At 32.5% G+C, this 23,928-nt stretch overlaps 5 protein-coding genes across 10 annotated transcripts in view; 2 read left to right on the top strand and 3 right to left on the bottom strand.

Annotated features, from left to right (window-relative positions):
- Positions 1 to 1,605, top strand: part of LOC101513958 (uncharacterized) — an 8,342-nt gene extending 6,737 nt beyond the window's left edge. Inside the window, exons 8-10 of one of the 2 annotated variants that reach the window (XM_012714477.3) lie at positions 44 to 202; positions 321 to 785; positions 1,057 to 1,605. In XM_012714477.3, coding sequence (XP_012569931.1) covers positions 44 to 202; positions 321 to 785; positions 1,057 to 1,344 — 912 coding nt within the window. In that variant the 3' untranslated portion in view covers positions 1,345 to 1,605. Of the gene's footprint in view, positions 1 to 40; positions 203 to 320; positions 786 to 1,056 lie in introns of both variants that reach the window. The other variant, XM_004486368.4, reaches the window with a different exon arrangement.
- Positions 1,606 to 6,492: 4,887 nt separating this feature from the next.
- Positions 6,493 to 10,985, top strand: LOC101513629 (uncharacterized). 2 transcript variants are annotated; one of them, XM_073369851.1, is made up of 8 exons: positions 6,493 to 6,743; positions 6,982 to 7,812; positions 8,621 to 8,809; positions 8,905 to 8,996; positions 9,748 to 9,822; positions 9,894 to 9,963; positions 10,121 to 10,324; positions 10,440 to 10,985. In XM_073369851.1, exons 2-8 carry the CDS (start codon positions 7,132 to 7,134, stop codon positions 10,824 to 10,826), a joined length of 1,698 nt encoding a protein of 565 aa, XP_073225952.1. In that variant the 5' UTR covers positions 6,493 to 6,743; positions 6,982 to 7,131; the 3' UTR covers positions 10,827 to 10,985. The 2 variants fall into 2 exon arrangements, with proteins under 2 accessions (XP_073225952.1, XP_004486424.1); XM_004486367.4 differs by having other exon boundaries at positions 6,494 to 6,743; positions 9,748 to 9,807.
- Positions 10,986 to 12,848: 1,863 nt separating this feature from the next.
- Positions 12,849 to 15,758, bottom strand: LOC101513305 (coatomer subunit zeta-1-like). The gene is made up of 6 exons (XM_004486366.4): positions 15,630 to 15,758; positions 14,723 to 14,882; positions 14,456 to 14,603; positions 14,259 to 14,336; positions 13,228 to 13,312; positions 12,849 to 13,137 (listed from the first exon to the last, which is right to left on the bottom strand). Exons 1-6 carry the CDS (start codon positions 15,645 to 15,647, stop codon positions 13,078 to 13,080), a joined length of 549 nt encoding a protein of 182 aa, XP_004486423.1. The 5' UTR covers positions 15,648 to 15,758; the 3' UTR covers positions 12,849 to 13,077.
- Positions 15,759 to 17,373: 1,615 nt separating this feature from the next.
- On the bottom strand, positions 17,374 to 20,559 carry LOC140919232 (protein FAR1-RELATED SEQUENCE 8-like). 4 transcript variants are annotated; one of them, XM_073364861.1, is made up of 3 exons: positions 20,355 to 20,559; positions 19,949 to 20,026; positions 17,374 to 19,470 (listed from the first exon to the last, which is right to left on the bottom strand). In XM_073364861.1, the coding sequence occupies exons 2-3, from the start codon at positions 19,994 to 19,996 to the stop codon at positions 17,413 to 17,415; spliced, it is 2,106 nt and encodes a 701-aa protein (XP_073220962.1). In that variant the 5' UTR covers positions 19,997 to 20,026; positions 20,355 to 20,559; the 3' UTR covers positions 17,374 to 17,412. The 4 variants fall into 4 exon arrangements, with proteins under 4 accessions (XP_073220962.1, XP_073220964.1, XP_073220961.1 ...); XM_073364863.1 differs by having other exon boundaries at positions 17,374 to 19,466; XM_073364860.1 differs by having other exon boundaries at positions 19,949 to 20,023.
- Positions 20,560 to 21,290: 731 nt separating this feature from the next.
- Positions 21,291 to 23,928, bottom strand: part of LOC101503771 (protein FAR1-RELATED SEQUENCE 6-like) — a 4,020-nt gene continuing 1,382 nt past the window's right edge. The window contains exon 2 of the mRNA XM_027336302.2: positions 21,291 to 23,401. Coding sequence (XP_027192103.2) covers positions 21,398 to 23,401 — 2,004 coding nt within the window. The 3' untranslated portion in view covers positions 21,291 to 21,397. The remainder of the gene's footprint in view (positions 23,402 to 23,928) is intronic.

Genomic DNA, 23,928 nt, shown 5'->3' with positions numbered 1-23,928 from the left:
TCCTGCTATCTAAATCTAAATTTTTGTGTTGATATTTCAGCAGGCATATGCAAATTCTTTACCAGATGCTCTTTTGGCTTCGACAACTCAAACAGCAAGGGAAGATATCCCATACTTACCCTTCCCTGCTACACAACCAATGCCTGCAAAGCTTAACAACATTGCTTCTTCATTTGGTGATCTCACCATAACCATGTCAGAGGTGCCCTTTCCTCTGGATTATTTAGCTTGATGTTTCACCTTACTCATGCTAGTCTTCACTATTTTGTAGAGCTGGTCCTGGGTGTATTTTGAATTAACATTTACTTGTGAATGTACAGGCTTTGAGAGCTAGCAGCATTTCTACACCTCAACCTAATCCACACACACTGACCGGTGCCAATGTTGCCACTGGACCTACACTTCCTCAACACCTGGCTATGCATCCTTACTCCCAACCTACTCTTCCTCTGGGACATTTCGCCAATATGATTAGCTATCCACTGTTGCCTCAGAGCTATGCCTATATGCCATCAGCTTTTCAGCAGACTTTTGCTGGAAACAACGCATATCACCAGTCTCTGGCAGCATTGCTTCCACAATATAAAAGTAGCGTTTCTGTCAGCAACGTGCCTCCGTCTGCTAATATTCCACCTGGATATGGCTTTAACAGTTCAACAAGTATTCCTGGAGGAGGAAGCTTTTCTTTGAATCCACCTGCTGCTGCTACCGGGACAACCATTGGATATGAGAATGTTATAAACTCCCAGCTTAAGGACAACAGTCACATGATTTCACTACAACAGGTACAAAGATCTTGATTTTAAATTATGATAATTTATATTTAACTGCTTTCATTTTTCCTAGTACAATTCTTCTCTTCAGAATTGTCACAAAATGATTCTATTTCGTATGAAAATAATCTGTTAAAATCTCTTTAATTTATGCTTTTTAAAAACCACGGCCCTTTCAAAGTGTGGTTTATCTTGGGGAATGGGGGTGAGGAAAGTATATAACAGTATCTTGTCACTTTTTTCAAAGTAAAACTGTAACAGACTGATTTTTGTTTTCGTCCAGAATGAGAATTCTCCCATTTGGCTTCAGGGGCCTGGCTCACGAACAATGCCTGCAGTTCCTCCCAGCGCGTATTACAGCTTACAGGGACAGAATCAACAACCTAGTGGATTTCAGCAACGGCAGCAGCCAACACAGCATTTTGGATCCCTTGGCCACCCTAATTTCTACCAGTCTCAGTCTGGCATTTCTCTAGAACATCAGCACCAAAATTCTCTGGAAGCATCCCTGGGTGGTTTGCAAAGCCAACCATCTCAGCAGTCCCAACAGTTATGGCAAAACAGCTACTAATCCTAGTCGGCTCTTGGTATTTCAGCATCTGTTCTGCTACATTTGAATGATTGAGAGTAGAAAATGAGATGAAAGAGAATGAGGGAGAAAAAGAAAGAGAAGAGAAAACAAATCCATTTTTAATTGTTTTGATTGATAGAAAATGTCTTTTCTCTTCTCTTGTTCGGGCCGAAGGAAAAATGAATCGAGAAAGAAAATGTGCATTGTGTAAAATTAACTTATTATTATTCTACGAAGAAAAACAGTTTTCAAATAACCTTACTAACTTGTTATGTTTGCTGTCACTTCATACTATTTGTTTGAGATGGATTTGAATTTTTTGCATTAGATATTCGAATTTGGATCACCTACCCTTTAAGATAGGAAAGATAAAGCGATTTTATGCAAAAATTTAATAAAATAGAATAGACGACAATGTTTAAAATGAAAGAAAAAATACGAGAGAAAGGAAATCAAAAGAGACAGAGAGAAAGGTAGATGAATTTGCAGTAGTTAAGAATTTCGCTCTAATATCAGAAATTTAAAAAAAAAATGAAATTTTTGGTATTAAAAATAAACTACATGAAAGTTTAAATTTTCGAATAAAATTTCCGTAAATTTTAAAAATGAAATTTTCAGTATTGAAAATAATTATTAGAAATTTATTTTCTTCTAAAATTTTCGGTGAAAAGATACAAATTATAGGATATAATGATGCTTTTTAATTTTTACAGTTTATTTAAGGTTATTTTACACATTTCAAACTTAATTTTTTTAAATTAAGAGGTATATGATTAATTGTGAGGTACAAAATCCAACTTTCCTTAATCATAAACATTTAATCTCTCCAACCCAACATTTTCACTTTCTTTTTTACTAAATTAGTCCAATCAATAACTCTACATCCTTTAATTTTTTTTAATAATAAAATGAGACAGTAATTGAATAGAGAATGTATTTCACAAAAATGGTGTATGTTGGATCCATAAGAAATAAGAGAGAGTGTTTTTATAAAACATTAATACCTATATCAATTTATTTTTATCAACTTTTGTTTATATTTTATTATTGTTTTGTACAATGGATGATACAAACACCTCAGGATCTTACATGACTAGATGTAATTGTTCCAACCTCGCATTACGTCGTTTTGACGATTTCTTGTGACCATTATGAGGCAAGGCTACCGTTGGTTTTGTCCACGCATCACGTGGGTTGTTTAAATGGTGGTTGGGTGTTGCTTAGAATATATTGATGTTAAAATAACGTTAGCAAGACACTTTTTCTTTTTAATATAAACAATTTAGTTTAGATAGTAAATTGTACAATATTAAATAAAAATATATAAGTAATTATGAACAGTTATAACTTTAATAATTGATTTACTTCAAATGAGTTAAATTATTTTAACACATTTTCTAATTACTGTATGTTTTTGGTTGAAATTACATGATTTCCATGAAATTTAAACGAGAACTATGTACTTTAGTAAAAGGCATATAAATTTCAACAAATGAAAAATAATATGTGTTATATTGATGTCATGGTCAATGCTTTGTTGGGGAATTTACAAAAGGCCAAGCACCACTGCATGTAGTGGTGTTGTCCATAAAAATAGTATATAATAAAAACCAATAAAAGTTGGGGTGATGTATTTCTATCAAGTCCACCATAAAATTTGGGGTTCATTACTCTTTCGGTGGCCATTATTCGGTGGTGGCCACGATTCGGTGGGCCAACGTAATAGACTAAAATGCATCTGTGTTTAGATGAGAAAATTTTGAGGGAACATAATTTTTAAGAAAAATTTAAATTCTTCAAATAAATTATATTATTTGGATATTAAGAAGTGTGAAGAATTTTCATAGTGAAGGAATTTTATGAGGTATTTGATTAAAATTAAATTTAGAGAACTAAAAATATTATCTAACACTTAAGAATTTCAAACTCATTTTTTAATTTATAGTATAGAAATCATGAAATAGCTCATTTAATTTTTGCAAGTTTAGAATTTTGACTGTTTTAAAATTTGCATTTAGTTTATTTTTTTGTAAATTGATCTCTAATTTCTTTTTTTCAAATTTTGCAAATTGATTCCTAAAATTATAAAATAGTTCCTCAACTTTTACAAAATTTTATTTTTGGCAGAAATATAATTCTTATTTTGCATTAACACTTTTGAATTTTTTTTAAAAATCCTATTTTTCAAAGAACAATTATTTTATCCAAACAACAAAGTATATAAAAATAAAATAAATTCAATTGAAACATTTGAATTGCTGTAATTTTAATTCTCAAGAATTTCCAATTACTCCAGTTAATCATACTATATATAGATTTTTAGGATTTAAACTATGTATTAGATTTTTGTCCTAATATTAATAGGATAGCAAAACCTCTCCATGATAGATTAAGGAAAAACTTCGTTGCATGGTCAGAAGAACATACCAAAATAGTTCAAATAATCAAAAAACAAGTTAAAGAAATACCTTGCTTGCATCTAGCTGACCCATCAGTCCAAAAAATTGTTGAAACAGATGTATCAGACATAGAATATGGGGGTGTTCTTAAACAAAAAACAAATAATAAAGAATGCATTGTACAATTTACATCAACACACTGGAATGATTGTCAAAAGAATTACTCTACCATTAAAAAGGAAATTCTTTCAATTGTCATGTGCATTACAAAATATCAAAGCGATTTACTCAACCAAAATTTTTTACTTAGAATTGATTGTAAATCTGCAAAAGATGTTTTACAAAAAGATGTTCAAAACATTGCATCAAAACAAATTTTTGCCAGATGGCAAACAATCCTTAGCATTTTTGATTTGGAAATTGAATTTATTAAAGGAGATCAAAACTCAATTCCAGATTTTCTAACTAGATAATTTCTCCAAAACAGGACTTGAGTGATGCCCAGAAAATCCAAAAGAATTGAGGTCCAGAAGGACCAACCACAAGAAACCCCAAAACCTATCTCATCTGTAAAATCCATTCGGTCTTGGGCAGAAGCTGTTGAAGAAAATGAAGTCCAAAACCAAATTTAAAAATGGCTTGCCAGCCAACAAATAGCCGGTCCTGACAATTTCCAGGAGATAAAAGACTCAATTGAAGAAAACCTTCAACTCCAAAAAATTGCAAAACTCCAGAAACTCCAACAAGAGATTGAATCCCTCCAAATACAACTGCCTTCTTTTACGGAACAGGAAAGGGGAGAATCTTCAAAAACCCCTTCTCAAAAAATTATTTCAAAACCTTTACAGGAGGAACCATCCTGTAAAATAATTTCAAAACTCTGTCAAGGAGAAACCTCAAAAATTATTTCAAAACCTTTACAGGAGGAACCATCCTGTAAAATAATTTCAAAACTCTCTCAAGGAGAAACTTCAGAAATTATTTTAAATGATTCTGAGATTACTTTGTTTAAACCAACATCTGAATATTTTGTCAAAACAGATTATCAAAACATTTGGACAATCGAAGATCATTTCTATAATAAAAATCCTCAATTAGTCATCTCAAAAATTTTTCGAGAAGGCTGGTTTTTCAAACCGTATGATTTATCAAAACCCCAACCTTAGTATAAATCTATTCTTGAATGTACAAGATGTGTAACAATTCAAGACAATCCAAAAGAAGGTCCAATAGCCTATTCAATTGCCAAAATTCACAAAATCATCCCACCTTCAGAATGAGGATCAAACCTTTACACACCAAAATAAAATCTATTCTTGAATGTACAAGATGTGTAACAATTCAAGACAATCCAAAAGAAGGTCCAATAGCCTATTCAATTGCCAAAATTCACAAAATCATCCCACCTTCAGAATGAGGATCAAACCTTTACACACCAAAATAGTTCCCAGTTGATTTCAAAACTACGATAAACCATTGTAAGACTTTTAATTACTGGGACTATCAACAAGCCTGGTACAACGTTTTTCTCATTCAAAACAAAAAATTTAGCCATACTTGGCTATTTTTCTTTAACCTTACCATGGAACCTTCCAAAATTCCTCAATGGTTTGCTCATTGGTGGAAATTCTTTGGCTCCATTCCAGATATCTTGAAAACGGAAGTCCAAGAAAGCTTCCAATTATACAAAACTCATTACAAACCAACAGACAAGGAACACATTTTTCACCCTCTAATGCTATTCTCTACAAAATTCTTTCTACTATGGTATTAGCCTGATATTTTGACATTAACCAAAAAGAGACCCAAACAATCCTCGTCAGAAGATTTAAAGTCAGATGGTGGACAAAATTCTCTATTCCACCAAGTATCAAAAAATAAGCTGTATCGGCATGGCTCCAAAGGCAAGGAATGAAGAAACCAGACCCAATGACAACTAAATTCTTGGCCCAAAAATTATTTGCTCAAACACAACTAGCAGCGGCAAAATTCGAGGAGGAATACTTTGAAATCATGACCCAACTTCTCAAAAATAAGGCCTAATCATCAAAATATTCCTCAGAAAAAAAAGTATAATCAAATTCAGAAAAAAAAAAAACATAAACACATTTCCAATTCAATTTATGAATTTGAAATATATACACGAAACCCAAAAAAATTGAGAAATTTATCATTTTTAACTCAGAAATTCAGAAATATTTATAAATTTAAAGAATACTAACGAATTTGACATAAAATTGAAAAAAATGGCAAAGTTGCAAATATTTACGTACAAAAAAACTAATTTATTGCAAAAAAAAAAAAAAATTTAAAAACTAATTTGATATATTACAATCAACTCTAATTATAAACACTTTTTTTCTCCTAAATATGAGCCATATGCAAATTATGGCATTTATTATTCTTTTTTCAAATCCACCCATATCAATGATACCATTTTATCTTAGAATGCAAAAAATCGACATTAAATATCTATTCACAATGACAAATTTAATAAAAGCAACACATAAAATATACACATTAATTACATCATCTATTTTTTATAATATAGATAAAAAATAAAAAAGTCTTATAAAAAGAAACGTAATTATATAACTTAAAAACACTAAAGAAATTTACTCAACATCATTTATGATCTATCTAAAAAATCACGATAGTAAATACTTAAAAAAAAAAGTAAATGTCGATGACTACGATTGAGAAAGTAATATAATTGATTTAGCTTCGACAAAAAACACACCTTTTTAATCCAACAAAACAAAATTGAAGCATAAGTGAAGGAAGGTGAGTTTCTAAATTCTACTAGCACGAGACAACTTAGAACAAAATTGAAGCATAGAATAATTATCTTTTAGCAACAAAACAAATAGCTACGAATCCTTCCTGAAGTGTGTAACAAGTAAAAGTCCCAACACAACGCGCGAATCTCGTGCTTCTGTTGAGTTACTCCGTTTCGTTTGGGAATTGGAAATCTTCTCCATTCTCCACTTTACTCTTCCGGTAATTCTCTTTTCTTTCTCATTAACATTTTATATGCTCAAATTATATAATCTCTAAATACTTTACAATTATTAATCCCTTCAACTTATACCGCTTCTTTATTCAATAAACTGTATGAAGATTGATGCATGTTGTTAGGTTAAGTTGGCTATATGGATTAATCGACTATATAATCTACTTTCATGCATTAAGTTCACTAATTTTTACTTAATCTCCTACTATAATTTAACTACCCTAGGGAAGCTTGATGGTGATTGTCATGTCGATGCTTGAAAGCGGAAGAAGTTTTTCAAACATCACATAAGTATAAATTTTCTCTTATAAGAGTGTGATTTATCTTGTGAAAAATCTCAAATAAAAGCTGTTTTGGATTCACAAAGGGCAGAAAATGAGTGATGCAGAAAATCAATTATATTCTTTGGGAAACAAGTGGAAACCAGACAGCTATAAAACTTACCATGGTAAAGATCCCAATCCTGGAAATGATCTTTGGACAGATGGACTTATCTGTGCTTTTGAATTTGTTAGAGGACAAAAAAGACCAGTTACATCGAGGTCTGCGTCAAAGATCGTAAACAGATTACATTTTGACTGCCAGCATTCAAAGATGCGGACCCCGTCAAATGGTTTAACGGAGGCTTCTTCCACGAGACCACATAAAAAGAAGCTCTCAAGGGGCAGTTTATTTGATGCTTCCGATGATGACAAAGAGGGCCAGGTACTTCAGGCTGGTCAATCTAATGCCCCGGAAAAGCATGAGGGTAATCATTGGGTACCAATTGGATGGTCCAGAATTTCAGAACTTGTTCAAGCAGTTCAGGTTGATGCTGTCTGGTCTTCTCATCAATTTGAATTTGAGGATTCTGAAGATGATTTTACTGTAGCAGATTTGGCAGCTCCCTATTGGGAGCGTCCGGCTGGGCCTATATGGTGGTGCCATGTTTCTGCAGGTCACCCTTCTGTTGAGTCTTGGCTTGGCAATGCTCAATGGCTACATCCTGCTGTTAATTTAGCATTGAGAGATGAAAGTAGACTTATAAGCGAGCGGATGAAACACCTTCTCTATGAGGTATTATATTATATGTTAATTTTTTTTTTTATACACAAATGCTAATATATTAGTTGTTATGTTAGTATTTTCTCTTTCACCAAAGTTTGAACCCTTTAAGTATTTTCAGCATTGGTATTGCCAAGTCTTAATAATGTAATCTTCTGTCAATCTACGGTAGTTGTGTTCTAGTTAACCATATTCAGCATATAGTTCTAATCCAAGTATCTTAGTTGTGCTCTAGCCTTCAAAAGTTTTGCAATAATCTTAAGGAATGTTTAAGCAATAAGATGATAAATTAATACAAGGGATCTGCCGACAGTAAATAATGTTTGCGACAAGGAAACATTTTCCGTGTTACTCATCACAACTTTTCCTTCGACACCAGTCTAACTAAAATACTGATTTGACTTTACTCTTATCCGTAGGTTCCAGTCTATAACTCAAATACTGTTAGGAACCTTTCTTTGTGCAAGAAAGAATGCCTAGAATAATGGTGTAAAAAACAGATTCAAAGGAATAAAGATAAAAATTAAGAAAAGGATGATTTCTTATTCATGTAGTGGGGTTGAAAGAGAAGATACAATGAAGATGATAACTTTGCACTCAAGGCTACCCCAAAGGAGCACTCTCCTTTCTCACTAGAGCACTCTCTAGTTTATGGGCTATTTAAAGACTTTCTAAGAATAAACAAAATAACAACTCTTAACAATCATCTAACTAACTCATCAACTTAATAACTAATTTCTACTAACTAACTCTTAACTACTCCATTTATCCTTATTCTATATCCTAACAAATACTATTTTGACTTTACTCTTATCTAAAGGTTCCAGTCAGAGTTGCAGGAGGACTATTATTTGAGCTCTTGGGACAATCAGTGGGTGATCCTCTTGTTGAAGAAGATGATATTCCAATTGTGCTTAGGTCTTGGCAAGCACAAAACTTCCTAGTAACTGTAATGCATGTAAAAGGTTCAGTGTCAAGGATAAATGTTCTGGGTATAACAGAAGTTCAGGTTGTTCTTGCTTGCCGATTCTCTTCACTGGACTATAGTCACAAATTAACATTCTTTTAGAAAGATGTTATTAATTTCGTGTGCTGATTTATCAGGAGCTCCTTTCTGCTGGAGGATATAATGTGCCAAGAACAGTGCATGAAGTTATAGCACAGCTTGCTTGCCGTCTCTCACGGTGGGATGATAGGTAATAACAACATTTTCTTTTGTATTTGATGCAGTTATTAATCAGTTTGCTCGTATGTGAAACAAACAATACTTATGTGTCTCATTTCCCATTCGGTGTTTCTGCTCTCCAGTTAAACTCATTAAATAAGTTTTACCTTGGTTATTTTACAGAAGAGTAAACTGATCTATGCGCTTATAATTTGGAAAATATACTGAATGGCACATAATAACTAAGTAAACTGAAATTCAATGCATATGCTGGAGTAAACTTATATATATCTGGTTTCATTCCTTAGAGAAAAATAAAGTGGTCCGTATTTGGCTTCCTATTAATAAATTATAAACGCATTTCGCCTTTGATGGTAGTTTTGAAGTAAGCAACCTTTCGATTATATGGAGATACACAATATTTAATGTTAAATATGTTTTGTCCTGAATGTAATGCAATGGTTTTGTTAAACATTGGATGGTTCAAATTTTATTTGATATTAACAACCATATCTTTTATTCACCAACATGAAAAGAAAATGGACGTAAAAGGAAAAATACGAAGTATAAAATAAGTACAAAAATTATTTTTGTGGGTATCTGGTATAATTCTATAACACAACATATATGTAGCTTTCTCGTGTCCCTGAGTTGAGTTCCATGCAGAGATGGAAATCCACCTCACAATACTAGTGTTGGTATTCCGGTGCACTTTTGTTTCAACTGCTTTTCATGTGAATTTGAAGTCTACTTTGGTTTACCATTTACATTTAGATTTTCAGGTTATTCCGGAAATCTATATTTGGGGCAGCAGATGAGATTGAGTTGAAGTTTGTGAACAGGTTCTTATGCGCAATGTGTGTGAATTCAAGTCATTCCAATTTTATATATTGCCTCAAACTTAGTTGACAGTTTTCCCTTTGACCAGGAGAAACCATGAAGATTTGAATCTTTTTGTTATAATTTTAAATCAAGAAATCAGAAAGTTATCAACACAGGTATGCTCATTCTTGCTGTAACAGGATATATATCTTTACTGGATTTGCTAATTTTTTGAACTGAATAGAAATTTCCTTTTATGTGATTATTTTCTTTTTGTGCTAATCAAGTCCACTGCACAGAGAAGCTCCTTTCAACTTTTGTGTTTCATTGCAGGTTATCAGAGTGAAGTGGTCACTCCATGCAAGAGATGAGATCGTGTTTGAGCTTCTCCAACATCTGAAAGGTAATGGAGCAAGAAACTTGTTGGAGGGAATAAAAAAGACCACAAGGGAAATGATTGAAGAGCAAGAAGCAGTTCGTGGCCGCTTGTTTACCATTCAAGATGTTATGCAGAGCACTGTTCGAGCATGGTTGCAGGTATGAATGCCTCATACGAACATTCATTTAGGATACTGTTGGTAGGTAGAACATTTTCATATTTCTGATCACTCTATATTAACATGTTTTTGTCTCGAATCTGCTAAATATTCAGGACAGAAGCCTAAGGGTGACTCATAATTTAGCTGTATTTGGTGGTGTTGGCGTTGTCCTCACCATCATCACTGGTTTATTCGGTATCAACGTCGATGGAATACCCGGGGCAGAAAATACACCATATGCATTTGGTGTCTTCACAGCCATCCTCATCTTTTTAGGAGCAGTGCTGATTGTAGTTTGCCTGGTTTACCTTGGGCTGAAAAAACCCATTGCTGAGGACCAGGTAGAAGTTAGGAAGCTTGAGTTGCAAGAATTGGTGAAGATGTTTCAGCATGAAGCAGAGACTCATGCGCAAGTTCGAAAAAATGTTTCGAGGAATAACTTGCCTCCTACTGCTGGTGATGCTTTCTGCAGAGATGCAGACTATCTTGTCATACGATAGACATTATTTATTGTAAGCATGACTTAATAATATCCACTACATTTTTTCGAGCAAAATTTGATTAGTTGTAAAATATTATTCGAAACTGTTGTAAAATAGTTATTAATAAAAAATTATCCTTTCCCCAAATTAAAATAATAACAACTACATTTTTGTGAAGTCTGGGTTATAACTTATAGAGCTATGTTATTAGGTTCTCCTCTCTTATTTTTATTTTACATTGTCAAAATTTGTTCTTTCTTAGATCTTTTTAGGCAAAAATATATCTATAATTTATTCCGATTTTGTCTTAAAAGTTATATTATATTTGTACCATTAGTCTTTTATCTTAATTTCAACAACAATTAGTTCAATTGAAAGCATCATTTGAAATTTTATCAAATGTTGCAACAATATGTCCCTCATGCTAATCCTTCAAAAAACATTCATCAAATCTGATAAATAGTATATATTTTTTAATTTTTTCAACAACAATTTAAACCCACATAGTCTTAAAAATAAGATAATAAAAGTCTATCAACATAATCAATGTATATAACTTCCTTCACATATAAAGTAGCTTGGACAATCAATTTGTTGATTAGTTCTTAACATTTAATGACAGTAATTTTTTTTCAAACTTACACGACTTAAATATTAATGGTGCAAACAAATGTAATTTAAATGACTGAATAAAAAAAAAAACTTAAGTAACTTAAGCGAAAATTGAATTTATCTTAAAAGTTAGAAAGTTTATCTTTTTATTATCTTTTGAAGTCTCTTCTCAATCATGTTTCCTACTTTTGACTCCCATTAAGCTATCACATTAAACTCATATTGCCTCCTATCTCAATTATAAATAAAAGAGTGTGTATTTGTTGACTTTAAATTAACTAAAAGTCAATTGATCTATCACATTTAATGATAATGTTTCAAAAATATCCTTGCATTAATCTTTTAATGTAGAACATGATCATAATAATTAAGGGTGAGTTAGTAATTGTATTTATTTATTTTACATTAAATTAAAAAAAGAAAAATTAAATGAGCTTAACTTTGATTTTTAATAAGTGCAAAAGAATGTAGTTTAATTTAAAATTGAGGCCGAAAAAGTATTCTGGTAGCTTTTTTATTAATCATGTAATGGATCCAGTAATCCATGTGTGCTTGATTCAAACCTTGGAGGAAAATATGGACTTGTTGGACAATAATGCAGTAGAATATATCACACTGAAAATAACTTGGAGATATCACACAATTGAATTATATAAAAAGTGAGATTAATTCTTATTGAACTTTTTGAGCTAATTGAATTCATCTATGATGCTTAAGCTTGACTTTACAATTATAACTGATTGCAGTATTTTAACTATCTTAAAATTGTGTTAGGGTATGGTTAATTGTGGATGGGGTTCATATCATGTGAGTAAGAGAAATTTGAAAATGGTGAAATAGAAAACAAAAATCCTTTCTAGACTATACATGAATTTAATTTATATATAATATCACAGTAAATAATTTTTACATAGTCAATCAATCAAAACTGTTACATTATTAGAGATGTTGGACCTTTATTAAAATTACTTCTAAAGTCATCCTAATGAATAATTGTGATATGTATAAAACTTTTTATACTAATAATGACAATTAATCTTACATAAAAAAGAAAGAAAAAGAAAATAAGTATTATGGGGGGAAACTTGAACCGTACAGCTAATTTTAGTGCATTCACAAAACTCAAGGAGCATAAGATACCTGTTCATATATGCTAAACTTTCCCTAAGCGTTCAAACATTCTTATGAGTTCAATAACTACTAGGCAGTTACAATAATAAATTTGATTTAATCTCATCACTTAATTTGCAATTAACTTGTACATTGTTAAAAACAAAATACTCATTTGTGGAATGTTATATGTGAAAGAGTGAGCTGGAGGGTAAGAGAGTTATAGTTAGCGAGAGAGAATAATAACGAGAAAAAAAAAATGAAAACCAAAGACACTATGAATTAAGTGTATTTTTTTCAAATATCTAGGCATAGAAGTAAAAGTAAAAATGAAACATCATGAAATTTAATGGGTAATTAAATGGACATAATGTGGCAAGAAAATAAGTGCTCAAAAACTCTATATTTGCATGTCAAAATTATTTTTCACAGGACCAGTATAACATCAGTATTCAAGTTCGAGAATGCAATGTGAAGTATGATTCTTAAAAGCGGATCTAGGAAATGCCAAAAGATAAGGATTCTCCATTGGCAAACTTAAAGTGGTTCATTTAAGAAGGGATCTTGCAAGATGTTCCCTTGCTGTGGCCAATGCTTGACTTAGTGTCTGCAATGGAAAGAAATAGTTATACTCCAAATAAGTGAATTTTTCGTTTCAATTTTATTTTTTGCTATAAAAGTGAAGGATTTAACATACCTGTTCAGACAAAGGAGCTCCAGAATCAATACTATTACTTGCAACTTTCCCAGCTATAACACTTGGATCAGTTTCAAGAATGATACTGCACAAAATATGGAGAAATGAAATTTGAGTGTGAGTAGGACAAAATCAAGATAGATACAGAAGAGGCAAGAAAAAGAAGAGAGAAAAATGGAGGTCAAAAGATTAATGAAATTTCCAGTAGAAGTTGCATGTATTTTAAATTTCTAATCTACTCTGCTGAGGTGCGAGGACACAGAATAAAACTTATACAATTAATGTTTGTTACATCACGTCAATCACACTAGATATATCCAACAGTACATAATCAATCAAGACCTATTCAAAACTTTATTCAAGCCCAATTGTTTCTTGAGCATTTGAATGCTCATTGAAATAAAGAATATCATGATCAAATATTGTGACAGATATCGTGATTAACATAGAAAGCTCCAAACTCTAGCGCTTACTATTTATGTACGTTCCTAGTCGAATAACAGTTCAATGGACATTTTTGTTTCTATAACAACAGAAGTTTTTCTTACTAGGTGAGATCAGCTACATGTATCAAATAACCACCACAATGTCCTATCTCCATATATCTCTTAATGGTTTGGTCAATAGTTTCCCTTGTCCCCCCTTTATCTCTAAACTATTGGACCACATCTATTCATCTGGTCTACTTTCTCTACCCGTACTTGCAAAGGTTTTCTCCCTACATGTCCAAATCACCAAAGATAAGATCCTACCATAGTACCATCTATTCTTCTATGATGAGAGATACCCCAATGTTATCTCTAATGGTTTCATTCCTAATCTAATCTTGTTCTTGTCTTGTGTGGCTTTCGTTTGTATGTCAAAAAATACATTTGCATCATTTAATGGCATAAAAGAATTGGTATCTCAGATATATAACATAGCTCCTACAATTTGTATTTTGGAAGGGGGGAGAATAACAGAAGATTTAAAGAACCTAACAAACAAACAATAGAAGAAGATGAAATTATTATGAATAGCCTATGACATACCCGCCATCAACAATTTCATCAATGCACAATAGAATGACATCCAAGTTCTCAAGTGCTTCCTTCTTGTCCACATTGCCTCTGGAGGAAAAAGGAAGAGAATCCAGTAAAATCATCAAGAACTGCCAAGTCCATAGTGACAGATTGATAACACCTTTGAATATCATACACAGACAATCAGTCAAGTATCAAAAAACAACCTGAGCAGGAGACCAACAGAATCAAAAAATGCCTGCAGAACTGTGGATAAGATAAGCTCGTTTTCGTCGTCAGCCCCGGTAACAAAGAAGTGAAGATCTTGGACAAACTTGTAAACAACAATGTTATTCTCAAACATTGCTATTTCCGCTGTCACACGAAAAAACAACCCATCAAATGAGGACATATACATAGTAATTATTAGCAATCAATCTATTTCAAATTCTAATCACAAAATAAAAAATACCTCAAGTGAAGGAAGCACTCACCTTCTGTGCGAGCATTGGTCTTCTGAGTCTTGTTGAATACAAGCTTCTCAAAAGTTTCCTTTGCACTATTGGTAGGCCAATCATCCGAGAAATACTTAACTGCCACACGTTTCCCATCAGAATCCAGAAGAATGATGTTCTTTACAGAAGGGCACAACTCCTAACAATAACACACAATACAAGATCACAACTTTCCTCAAAATCTTGTCTTCCACTATCACAGTAATTCATTTCAATCAATTTTTAGCACAAAAGCAAGCAAACAAACAAGGTTCAAGAAAAAGATACAATCATACAAATACCCTAACTTCCTCACATCTATCTATGTAGCACCGCCGTTTCAAATTGAAGACATATATGATATCAGATACATGTGTTTACATTCAATCACTTCCATTTTCTCAAATCATTACCAGTGTTTATGTGTCAGTGTCGTGTCCCTACCAATGCTTCAGAGCTAACTATCATTCAAATTTTTGTAACAAAAAAAAACTATTATTCAATTGACGTTCCCAATAATCTGAATTCAAATACCACATTGTATATACAAAAATTGTAATCAACCAAGAAGCACATAGTGTTAGATCAAACGGAGGAAATAGGTCTAAGTTCAGCCCTAAGCTAAATGCTGTTTCCAGCTTCAATTTTCTACCAAAATCAAAATCACAAAAATTGATTAACTAGTTAGATCATAAGATTCAATTGCTTTAAAAATTCGATAGACAGTGATGTTTGAACGATTTTACATTAAAATAAATCAGCAAAATCAGATCTACGATATATAAAAATAAAGAAATCACGTTCATGCAAATGTTGAAGACGAGATCGGAGATTACAGAATTGAAAATGAAGTCGAGAGAGAGAGAGAGAGAGAGAGAGAGAGGAGAAAGAGAGAGAGAGAGATTACAAGTTTGGAAGGAGACATGATGGAGAAAGCGTCGGGGAAGAAAATTGTTTGACAGACTCTCAGTCACCGAATCTCAAATTTCAACTTCTGTTAACTACTCTTCCCATTTCAATATTTCTTCATTTTCATATATTTTATTTTATTTTTTAATTGTCTTGGTAAATTTATTTTCTTTATAATGTATTTTAAGTTTAGATATATTTTTTAGTCAAAGAAAAATTTTAAATATTTTTTTTTGTATATACAAATATATCAATTTTTTTTTCTTCTAATTTTAGTCACTACAAAATAATTTTTTGATTTAGTCTTTGTAAATATGTTATATGTTTTGCTTTTGATTATTCTTTTAATTTAGTCCTTGAAATATTTATTTATGATGGAATTTATTTTTATGTAAAATATTTAATTTTAATCTATATAATATAAACTGTATAAAGACTATGAATCTACAATCTATAAAATAAACAAATCTGAAAAATATCTAATAAAAATATTATTTTACTTTTACTATTTAGAAACGTTATTAAGGAATATGTTTTTCTTTGATTATTTGCATTAAATAAATTCAAAATGTTTTGCTTTATTTATTTGCATTAAATAAGTCTAAAACGTTGTTCTTCGATTAATTGCATTAAAAATATCAAAAACATTTGTCTTCAATTATTTGCATTAAAAATGACTAAACCGTTTTTATTCAATTATTTACATTAAAAAGTTTAAAGCATTTTGTCATTTATACTTAATATTATATAAGTCATTGTCATATACGCAACAACTAATTGTCATTTAATTCTAATCAATGAATTTTTATTGTTATTTCTTTTGGTAATTAACCACTAAATATGTGTTAAGGTTTTTTATTCTTTATATTGGTAATTAATCACTGATTTTTTTTTTACTGAATTCTTTGTCCAAGGTTGATGATAAGCAAAGAACAAAGATGCAACGGTGGCTATGGACAATCATTTTCTAGATTTATGAATTAGAGATCTTTGTGAAGAAGATATGGTATTTTCAGATTTTGGGAAGGAATATAAATTAGGGAAGTTAGAATTGTAATTGTTAGTAATGAAGCTATCAAAATATTTTCATGTGAGTCAGGACAAGCCTATTCGTGACATAGATAAATAACAATGTCACTTAACTTGACATTTTAACATATTTAATAGAGTTATTTGATGGTTGAAATAATTTAACATTTTAACACATTTAACAGAGTTATTTGCCGGTTGAAATAAAAATATAAAGAAATATTTTGCTAATACATAAATTCGAAGCTCCAATTTCGAGTCTCAAATTAACTGTTCACTCCATATAGTCCTATATAATCTTATGGTTTTAATGGCCTTCATGCAGTAGTTCTTTTTTCTTTATATTTCAGTTAACACTTTTTTAATCACATATTACACCTGAAACATTCCTTCATTTGATCCATCTTGCATCAATCCTAAAATTAATATCTGTCACCCTATATTACACCTTAGATACACCTTGAAACTTATGAAACATTGTAATGAACAATGTGGAGGAAAATATGTGGCAATTAAGGTGAAAGTTACAGGAATAACAGCAACAATGATGTATTTGAGGAGGTACAAGATTTATATTTTCCCTTCTTTTTGTGTATGCATTGATCAAATTGGTTTGGTTAAACCGAAAAGACATTCACATTCTATGCTTTCACATAATTTTGCAAACTTAAAACTCAACTATAAAAGAACCATGTATGTGTGTGGAAGCTAGTAACATTATGCACAACATATTAGCATTATTCTTGATTTATTTATTCAATTTTGTCTGCTACAAGCCGAATCTTATTCAAGGACTCTTTAAATGCCTGCCAAGAAACCATATAATGATTTTGGGATACCATGCCTTCTTCAACTACTTGCATGGCACGTTTGTACAAATGATCAAAACACTGAACTGGGTTTGTAACATCAATATTATCTGAGCTGAGATGTGGTACATACAATCGTTTAAAATCCTTCCTCCATCTCGATAAAATATATTGACATGGAATTTCCTCCACGCCGTTGTAATTAAGGATATACAAGGCATGTCTGCATAGGTAGCCTTTGAAGTTAACGCAACTACAAATGCAACGTACTTCGGTTACTGCTTTATCATAAATGACTTCAAAATGCCTATCATCTCTTACAGGTTCTTCTTCTCCTTGATGTTCTTTTACCATGTATGTCACTAAAGACTCATTTGTTTGAATTTGTGAGATGCAGAAACAGGAAGACATCATCACTACTTCATCTTGGAACTTGCTGAATATTGCATTTGTGTACAATTTAGAGAGTTGCAGCTCATAGTAGCATCTTGTTTTCAGTGATGGGTTTGAATTTTGTGACTCCAAATCATTAAGAGCTTCAGTTTTTTGCTTTTTTTGCTGAACTAATTCATAAATCTCAAAAAATTCTTTCAAAGAAGTTTGTTGATGCACATGACCCTTGAAAAAGGGAATCACAGACTCACCCTTTTCATAATCAGAAATTCCAGCCAAAAATGTGTCCTTGGAATAAACTGGAGCCCAATGCTCTCGTTCCTCGTGCAAGTTTTGGAGCTTTTCATGATTTATTATTCCAAAATGTTGGGTCAGGGCATCCCAATCCCTTTCAAATTCATCTATTGTTTTAGGGTCATATATCACTTTAGTTAGCGCCATCTGAAATGTCTCATATACCTGAAACTGCACCAAACATCCAAGGATGCTCTGTATGACTTGCGATAGACAAATTCTATGGTGAGCCCTCGGGAAAACCTCTGCTATTGCATTTTGCATGGTCTTACATTGGTTCGTAACAATAGTTTGTGGAGGTCGACCAGACATACAAGTAAGCCATGCCCTAAATAACCAAATATACGTTTCAAAGGTCTCGTCTGCAAGCAGACCACATCCTAGCAGAACAGATTGCCCATGGTGATTAACACCAACAAATGCAACAAGTGGAATCTCATAATTGTTTGACAAATATGTTGTATCAAATGCAACCACGTCACCAAAATAACTATATGCAGCCCTAGATCTAGAATCAATCCAAAATATGTTCTTCATTTGTCCGTCATCATTCAGATCCATCACATAGAAAAAATTAGGGCTCGCCAATTGACGGTGGCAGAAGTATTTTGAAATAAGTTCTGCATCACCTTTTTTAAGTTTCAAACGTCTGGAAAAATTATTATTGTTGCTAGTTCCTCCTTCATTAGAACTTAAGCTCCCATAACTTGATGCATCTGCATTTGGCATTCGATATAACTTGATTGTCCGTACTTCAACATCTAGAGTAGGCTCAATTTTTCTTTTGGCCCCACTGTCTATCCTCTTATGTGATTTAGAGTTTTGTGCTCTCTCAGGATCAAATGAGTGGTTATGCTCAATCTTGACTTCATCCACTCTCCACCGGCTAGATTCCACTAATCTCAATCTAACCATTGCCAGACAGCCTGTTCTTGTTTCTTTCCTATGACTATTAACTTCTTTAACTGTTTTGAAACCCTCACAGTTGCAACAAAGGACAGCACCACGCTTCTCTTTACTATTACGTTTGGCCCACGAAGATTTAACCCGAATAGCAAATCCAATTTCCCTGGCATAGCTATTATAATAGTTATAGGCATCATCATAAGTTTCAAACTCCATTCCCACAACAGGTGGGGCGCAGTCTTTTCCTTGAGATTCTCCACTATGACTGCCAACTACTATTGTTTCATCCCTTCCATTTTCAAGTTCGCTTCCATCAATCTCAAACAATTGACTACAGTCATTCTCAAGCTCGTTGCCCTCATCCACAACCTCAAGTAGTTGCTCACTGTTTGGAGATGCGTCGTCTATCTGGAAATAGTGGGGAAAAATTAAAATTCAAACCAAGATCTAAGAAATTTGAGTATGCATTGAAATTAACAACAGAACCTGAAATATCTTGACAACCAAGCCCAAATATGGTTTACCAGTTTCCAATTTGAAATTTTATATTACTGACTGGTGCAATGTTTCTTTAATTTTCTCCCTACACAATCATGATCCTATACCCACCTGTTTTCCTCTCTACCATAACAGTCTAGCATCCATCTCGGTTAATGATTTTATAAGCCAACAATTATTATGATGGTTGCTCAATAAAAAAGTCCAAAATAATAATGTATATTAATCAATGTCATTAAGCACCTATGACATTCTAACACCTTAAAAAAGTGACAGAAATTTGAAGTGATATTCAAGATAATTAAGATCCATGCATCATAAAACACTTTTAACACATCATAAAACAACAAACATACACAATGATTCCAGGGTTAAGATTAATATTTACCGTGATATCGAGATTAGGGCTTAGCAACAAGTCCTTATCGTCGGTCATGGTCCGGTCAGATGATTAGCATGAACTCTGCTAAAAAATATGTTAACCTTTTAATAATCACACATTTCAAGTAATCACATTTGAACTCAAATATATCATAACATACTACAAAAATCTCCAGAAGCATTGTTAAATGAACATTTAATCAGCACACATGAATTTTCAAATAGACAAAAAACAGTGAAGGTTATTATTATTAGGTTAATAAAATGTTCGGAAAGTCCATTACAGAATATTCGCGAATTGATATACATACAACACACATATATAGAAAATATTGTAGAATTATGAATTTAAATAGAAAAAACTAGAATTGAGAAAAATAAAGGGAAAATTGACAGAGTGAAAGGGAACTCACTGGATGTAGCGATTATTGATTCATTTGTGTTGTTGAAATGGTTGGATTAAGTGAGAATCGTGTAATTCATAGACACAATAGAAAAAACGAGTTGAGCTGAGTTGAGTCTGAGTTGAGTCTGAGTCGAGTCGAGTTGCGGAGAAGAAATTTCGAATGGAAGCGACGCTGCTCTATGCACTGCGCAGTGTGCGCGTCCAAACACATCCATTTCTTTGTTTTTATTTATTTATTAAACAACAATTTAATATTTAATTTTATAAAATTTTAAATAAATAATGATTCTCTAAATTATAAACATTTCACCAATATAGTTTTTGAATTTTATAAATTGATAAGTGTATTGTAAATTTGTAGCATGTCAATTAAAATAATTTCTTACGTGTATGTTTTCACGGTGGTCGTTCAATAAAACTGAAATTTAAATATCTAACTTTATAAAACTGCAGTAAAATGATACAATTTATAAATTAGACATGGAGTAAATTGTAAATTAGCCTTAACTTTATGAAGTAAATTATACTATAAGATTTTCATCTCCTATTAAATGGTTTTTATTTACTTCATATGCAATATTTTCATCTCCTATTAATGGTTTTTATTTACTTCATATATTTCATATGCAATATTTAATTCTTGGTAACATGACATTGAGTTGTAATTAAGATCATACATTTAATAAATCACATCATACTCTCTCACAATAGACAACAGAAATTAATGGTCATTTTAACTAACGTCCTACAATTTTAAATGTATTTGTCAATCAGTAGAATTAGTAGAATTAATGCTTACAATTTTAAATATCAATTTATTTATTGCCTCTAAATTTAACAACAAAGTTTTGTCTTAGTGTTATGCTTAACTTCTGTTATTTTAGGAATCAAGATTATCTGCGTTACCATGTAGATGAATAAGATTGATTAGTTATTTCAGAAATGACACATGAAAAGCTACTAATTATATTATAGACATCTTTAGCTATACAAGTAATAGAAATATATACACATAGCATATAACACTAATTTGCTTTAGTACATTGAATGTTACTCCTGTCTCTGTTCTACATCATGAACCTTATTAAGTGATTCTTCAAAAGCCTGCAACGCTACATTATAATGATCCAGAGAAATTATCCCCTCTTCCACAGCTTGTAAGGCACTTCTAAATAACTTATTAGACCATTGAATACTGTCAGTATCATCAGAACTACCAGAGCTGTGATCAGGAATATAAAGGCGCTTGTAATCTTTCTTCCACCGCGAAAGAATGTACTTTGGAGGCACCTCTTCCACCCCGTTAAAATTGAGCACACACAGTGCGTGCCGACATAGATATCCATAAAAATTAAAGCAACAACATATGCAACGAACTTCACCTGCTGTTCTACTGTACAGAACTTCAAAATCCTTAATCTCCCGTTTGTTTCCCTCGATCATAATGCGCTCCTTGACCAGGAAAATTATGATGGGACCATCCACATGTAACTGTGTTGTACCAAAACAAGAGAACATTTCTTCCACTTCGAATTGAAACTTCCTGAATATTTCTTTTGTGTACATTCTAGAGAGCTGAAGTTCGAAAGAACATTTGGTTTTCAGCAAGGGGTTTGAGCTTCTTGATTCAATATCTGCCGAAGATTCTTCCTTTAACTTCTTGTGAAGAGCTAATTCATACTTGTCAAGAAACTCCTTCAAAGAAGTCTGTTTATGCACATATTTATCAAAAAATGGACTAATGCTCTCACCATGGTGTGTAGCAGACATGCCAGCAAAAAATTTGTCCTTCAAATATACCGGTGCCCAATGAACTCGGTCTTCATATAGGGAATGAAGCCACTCATGATCACTAACTCCAAAACGTTGAATCAAAAATCCCCATGCTGCCTCAAATTCAATCACTTTTAATGTCTCATAAACTGCTTTAATCAGCGCTTTCTTGATTGCGTCATAATTGCGCAACCCTCCCAGTTTTTCCGGTACTTTTTTCATAATTAATGACAAGCCAAAGCAATGATGAGATCTAGGAAAAACTTCTGCAATTGCATTCTGCAAAGCCTTGCACCTATCAGTAATAATGGTTTGGGGAGAACATACTGACATACATGTAGCCCATGTTCTAAACAGCCATGTATACGATTTTGTCGTTTCACCTGCAAGCAGGCCACAACCTAGTAACACTGATTGACCATGATGATTTATTCCAACAAAAGCCACAAGAGGGATTTCATATTTGTTTGACAAATAAGCGTTGTCAAAATAAATGACATCACTAAAATAACCACATGCAGCCCTGGACCTGCCATCAGCCCAAAATGCATTCCTCAATTGCCCTTCATCATTCAAATCCATCAAATAAAAGAAGTTTGGATTAGTTAGTTGCATACGGCAGAGGAAATTATAAATGGCTTGTGTGTCACCTTTTCTTAGGCTCAACTTATTAAAATATTCAGAGAAAATCTTGTCGTCTCTTGCATTGGAGTTCGAAACTCCATTACCTCCTGCATCTATCACTAGTGCACGATATAACTTAACTGTTTGCACCTCAGCATCAGAACTAGGCAACAACTTCATTTTAGTTCCACTTCCCATCTTTTTAGCTGATTTATGTGTCTTAGCACCCAAGATGTGGTTATGTTCGAGGGTAACCTCACGTATCCTCCATCTTTGAGACTCCACTAACCTCATCCTTATCATCGCAGGACAACCAGTTCTTGTCTCCTTTCTCAAATTGCTAACATCTTTTATTCTTTTGAAACCCTGGCTGCTACAACAAAGCACTGCACCATATTTTTCTCTGCTATTTCGCTTGAACCATGAATTCTTCACTCTCACACGAAATCCTACTTCTTTGGCATAGCAGATATAATAATTGTAAGCATCTTCATATGACTCAAACTCCATTCCAACAGCAGGTGCAACAAAATCTTTTCTTCCTTCAGAAAGATCATTTTGACAATCCAATCCAACTAGTGCACCATCTTCGTCTTTCATAATCTCAATGCATTCTCCATCCTGTAATTGTTCGCAGCACATAGAAGTATCGTCCATCTAACATATTGTCAAACAAAATCAATAAGTTACCTCTAATCAAACAATATTTGAACATTCGATTCATTGACATACAAAGACACCAAAAGAATCTAATCAAACAATGCATTCTCTATCTGGTAATTGTTCGTAGACAGAGAAGTACAGTTCATCTAACATATTGTCAAACAAAATCACAGTAAGCTACCTCCAATCAAACAATATTCGAACATCAGATTCTTTGACATATAAAGCCACTAAAAGAATTTTCAATCGCATATCAAGTGCTTAACCTTTGTCCTCTTAAACGACTATATATCTCATGCAAGGTAGCTGCTTTAAAGCTAATAAATTTCTCTTCTGTAATTATTAAATGTAACCATATTAGACTTTGAGATAGTAACTCAAGTAGGAATCTTTTTGAGCATCTTTAAGAGACAATTCCTCTAGCCAAAGCATGAATCCCCTGTCTCTATGCTTGGGGTTAATGAAACTAATGTGATGATGAAAGTTCAATCTTCCACTTGGCCACGTATTCCCTTTCCCTA

The sequence above is a fragment of the Cicer arietinum genome, chromosome 1, assembly GCF_000331145.2.
Source record: "Cicer arietinum cultivar CDC Frontier isolate Library 1 chromosome 1, Cicar.CDCFrontier_v2.0, whole genome shotgun sequence".
Lineage (NCBI taxonomy): Eukaryota > Viridiplantae > Streptophyta > Magnoliopsida > Fabales > Fabaceae > Cicer > Cicer arietinum.
This window is presented reverse-complemented; position numbering and strand designations above follow the sequence as displayed.

Coding starts and splice junctions, on each gene's coding strand:
- LOC101513629 (XM_073369851.1), top strand. CDS start 7,132: ATGAGTGATGCAGAAAATCAATTATATTCTTTGGGAAACAAGTGGAAA. Junction 7,813..8,620: donor TGAAACACCTTCTCTATGAG/GTATTATATTAT, acceptor TCTTATCTAAAG/GTTCCAGTCAGAGTTGCAGG. Junction 9,964..10,120: donor TCAGAAAGTTATCAACACAG/GTATGCTCATTC, acceptor GTTTCATTGCAG/GTTATCAGAGTGAAGTGGTC.
- LOC101513305 (XM_004486366.4), bottom strand. Junction 14,604..14,722: donor GACCAATGCTCGCACAGAAG/GTGAGTGCTTCC, acceptor TTCGTGTGACAG/CGGAAATAGCAATGTTTGAG. Junction 13,138..13,227: donor GAGCTCCTTTGTCTGAACAG/GTATGTTAAATC, acceptor TTTCCATTGCAG/ACACTAAGTCAAGCATTGGC.
- LOC140919232 (XM_073364861.1), bottom strand. CDS start 19,996: ATGACCGACGATAAGGACTTGTTGCTAAGCCCTAATCTCGATATCACG. Junction 19,471..19,948: donor GCCCTAATCTCGATATCACG/GTAAATATTAAT, acceptor CACTATTTCCAG/ATAGACGACGCATCTCCAAA.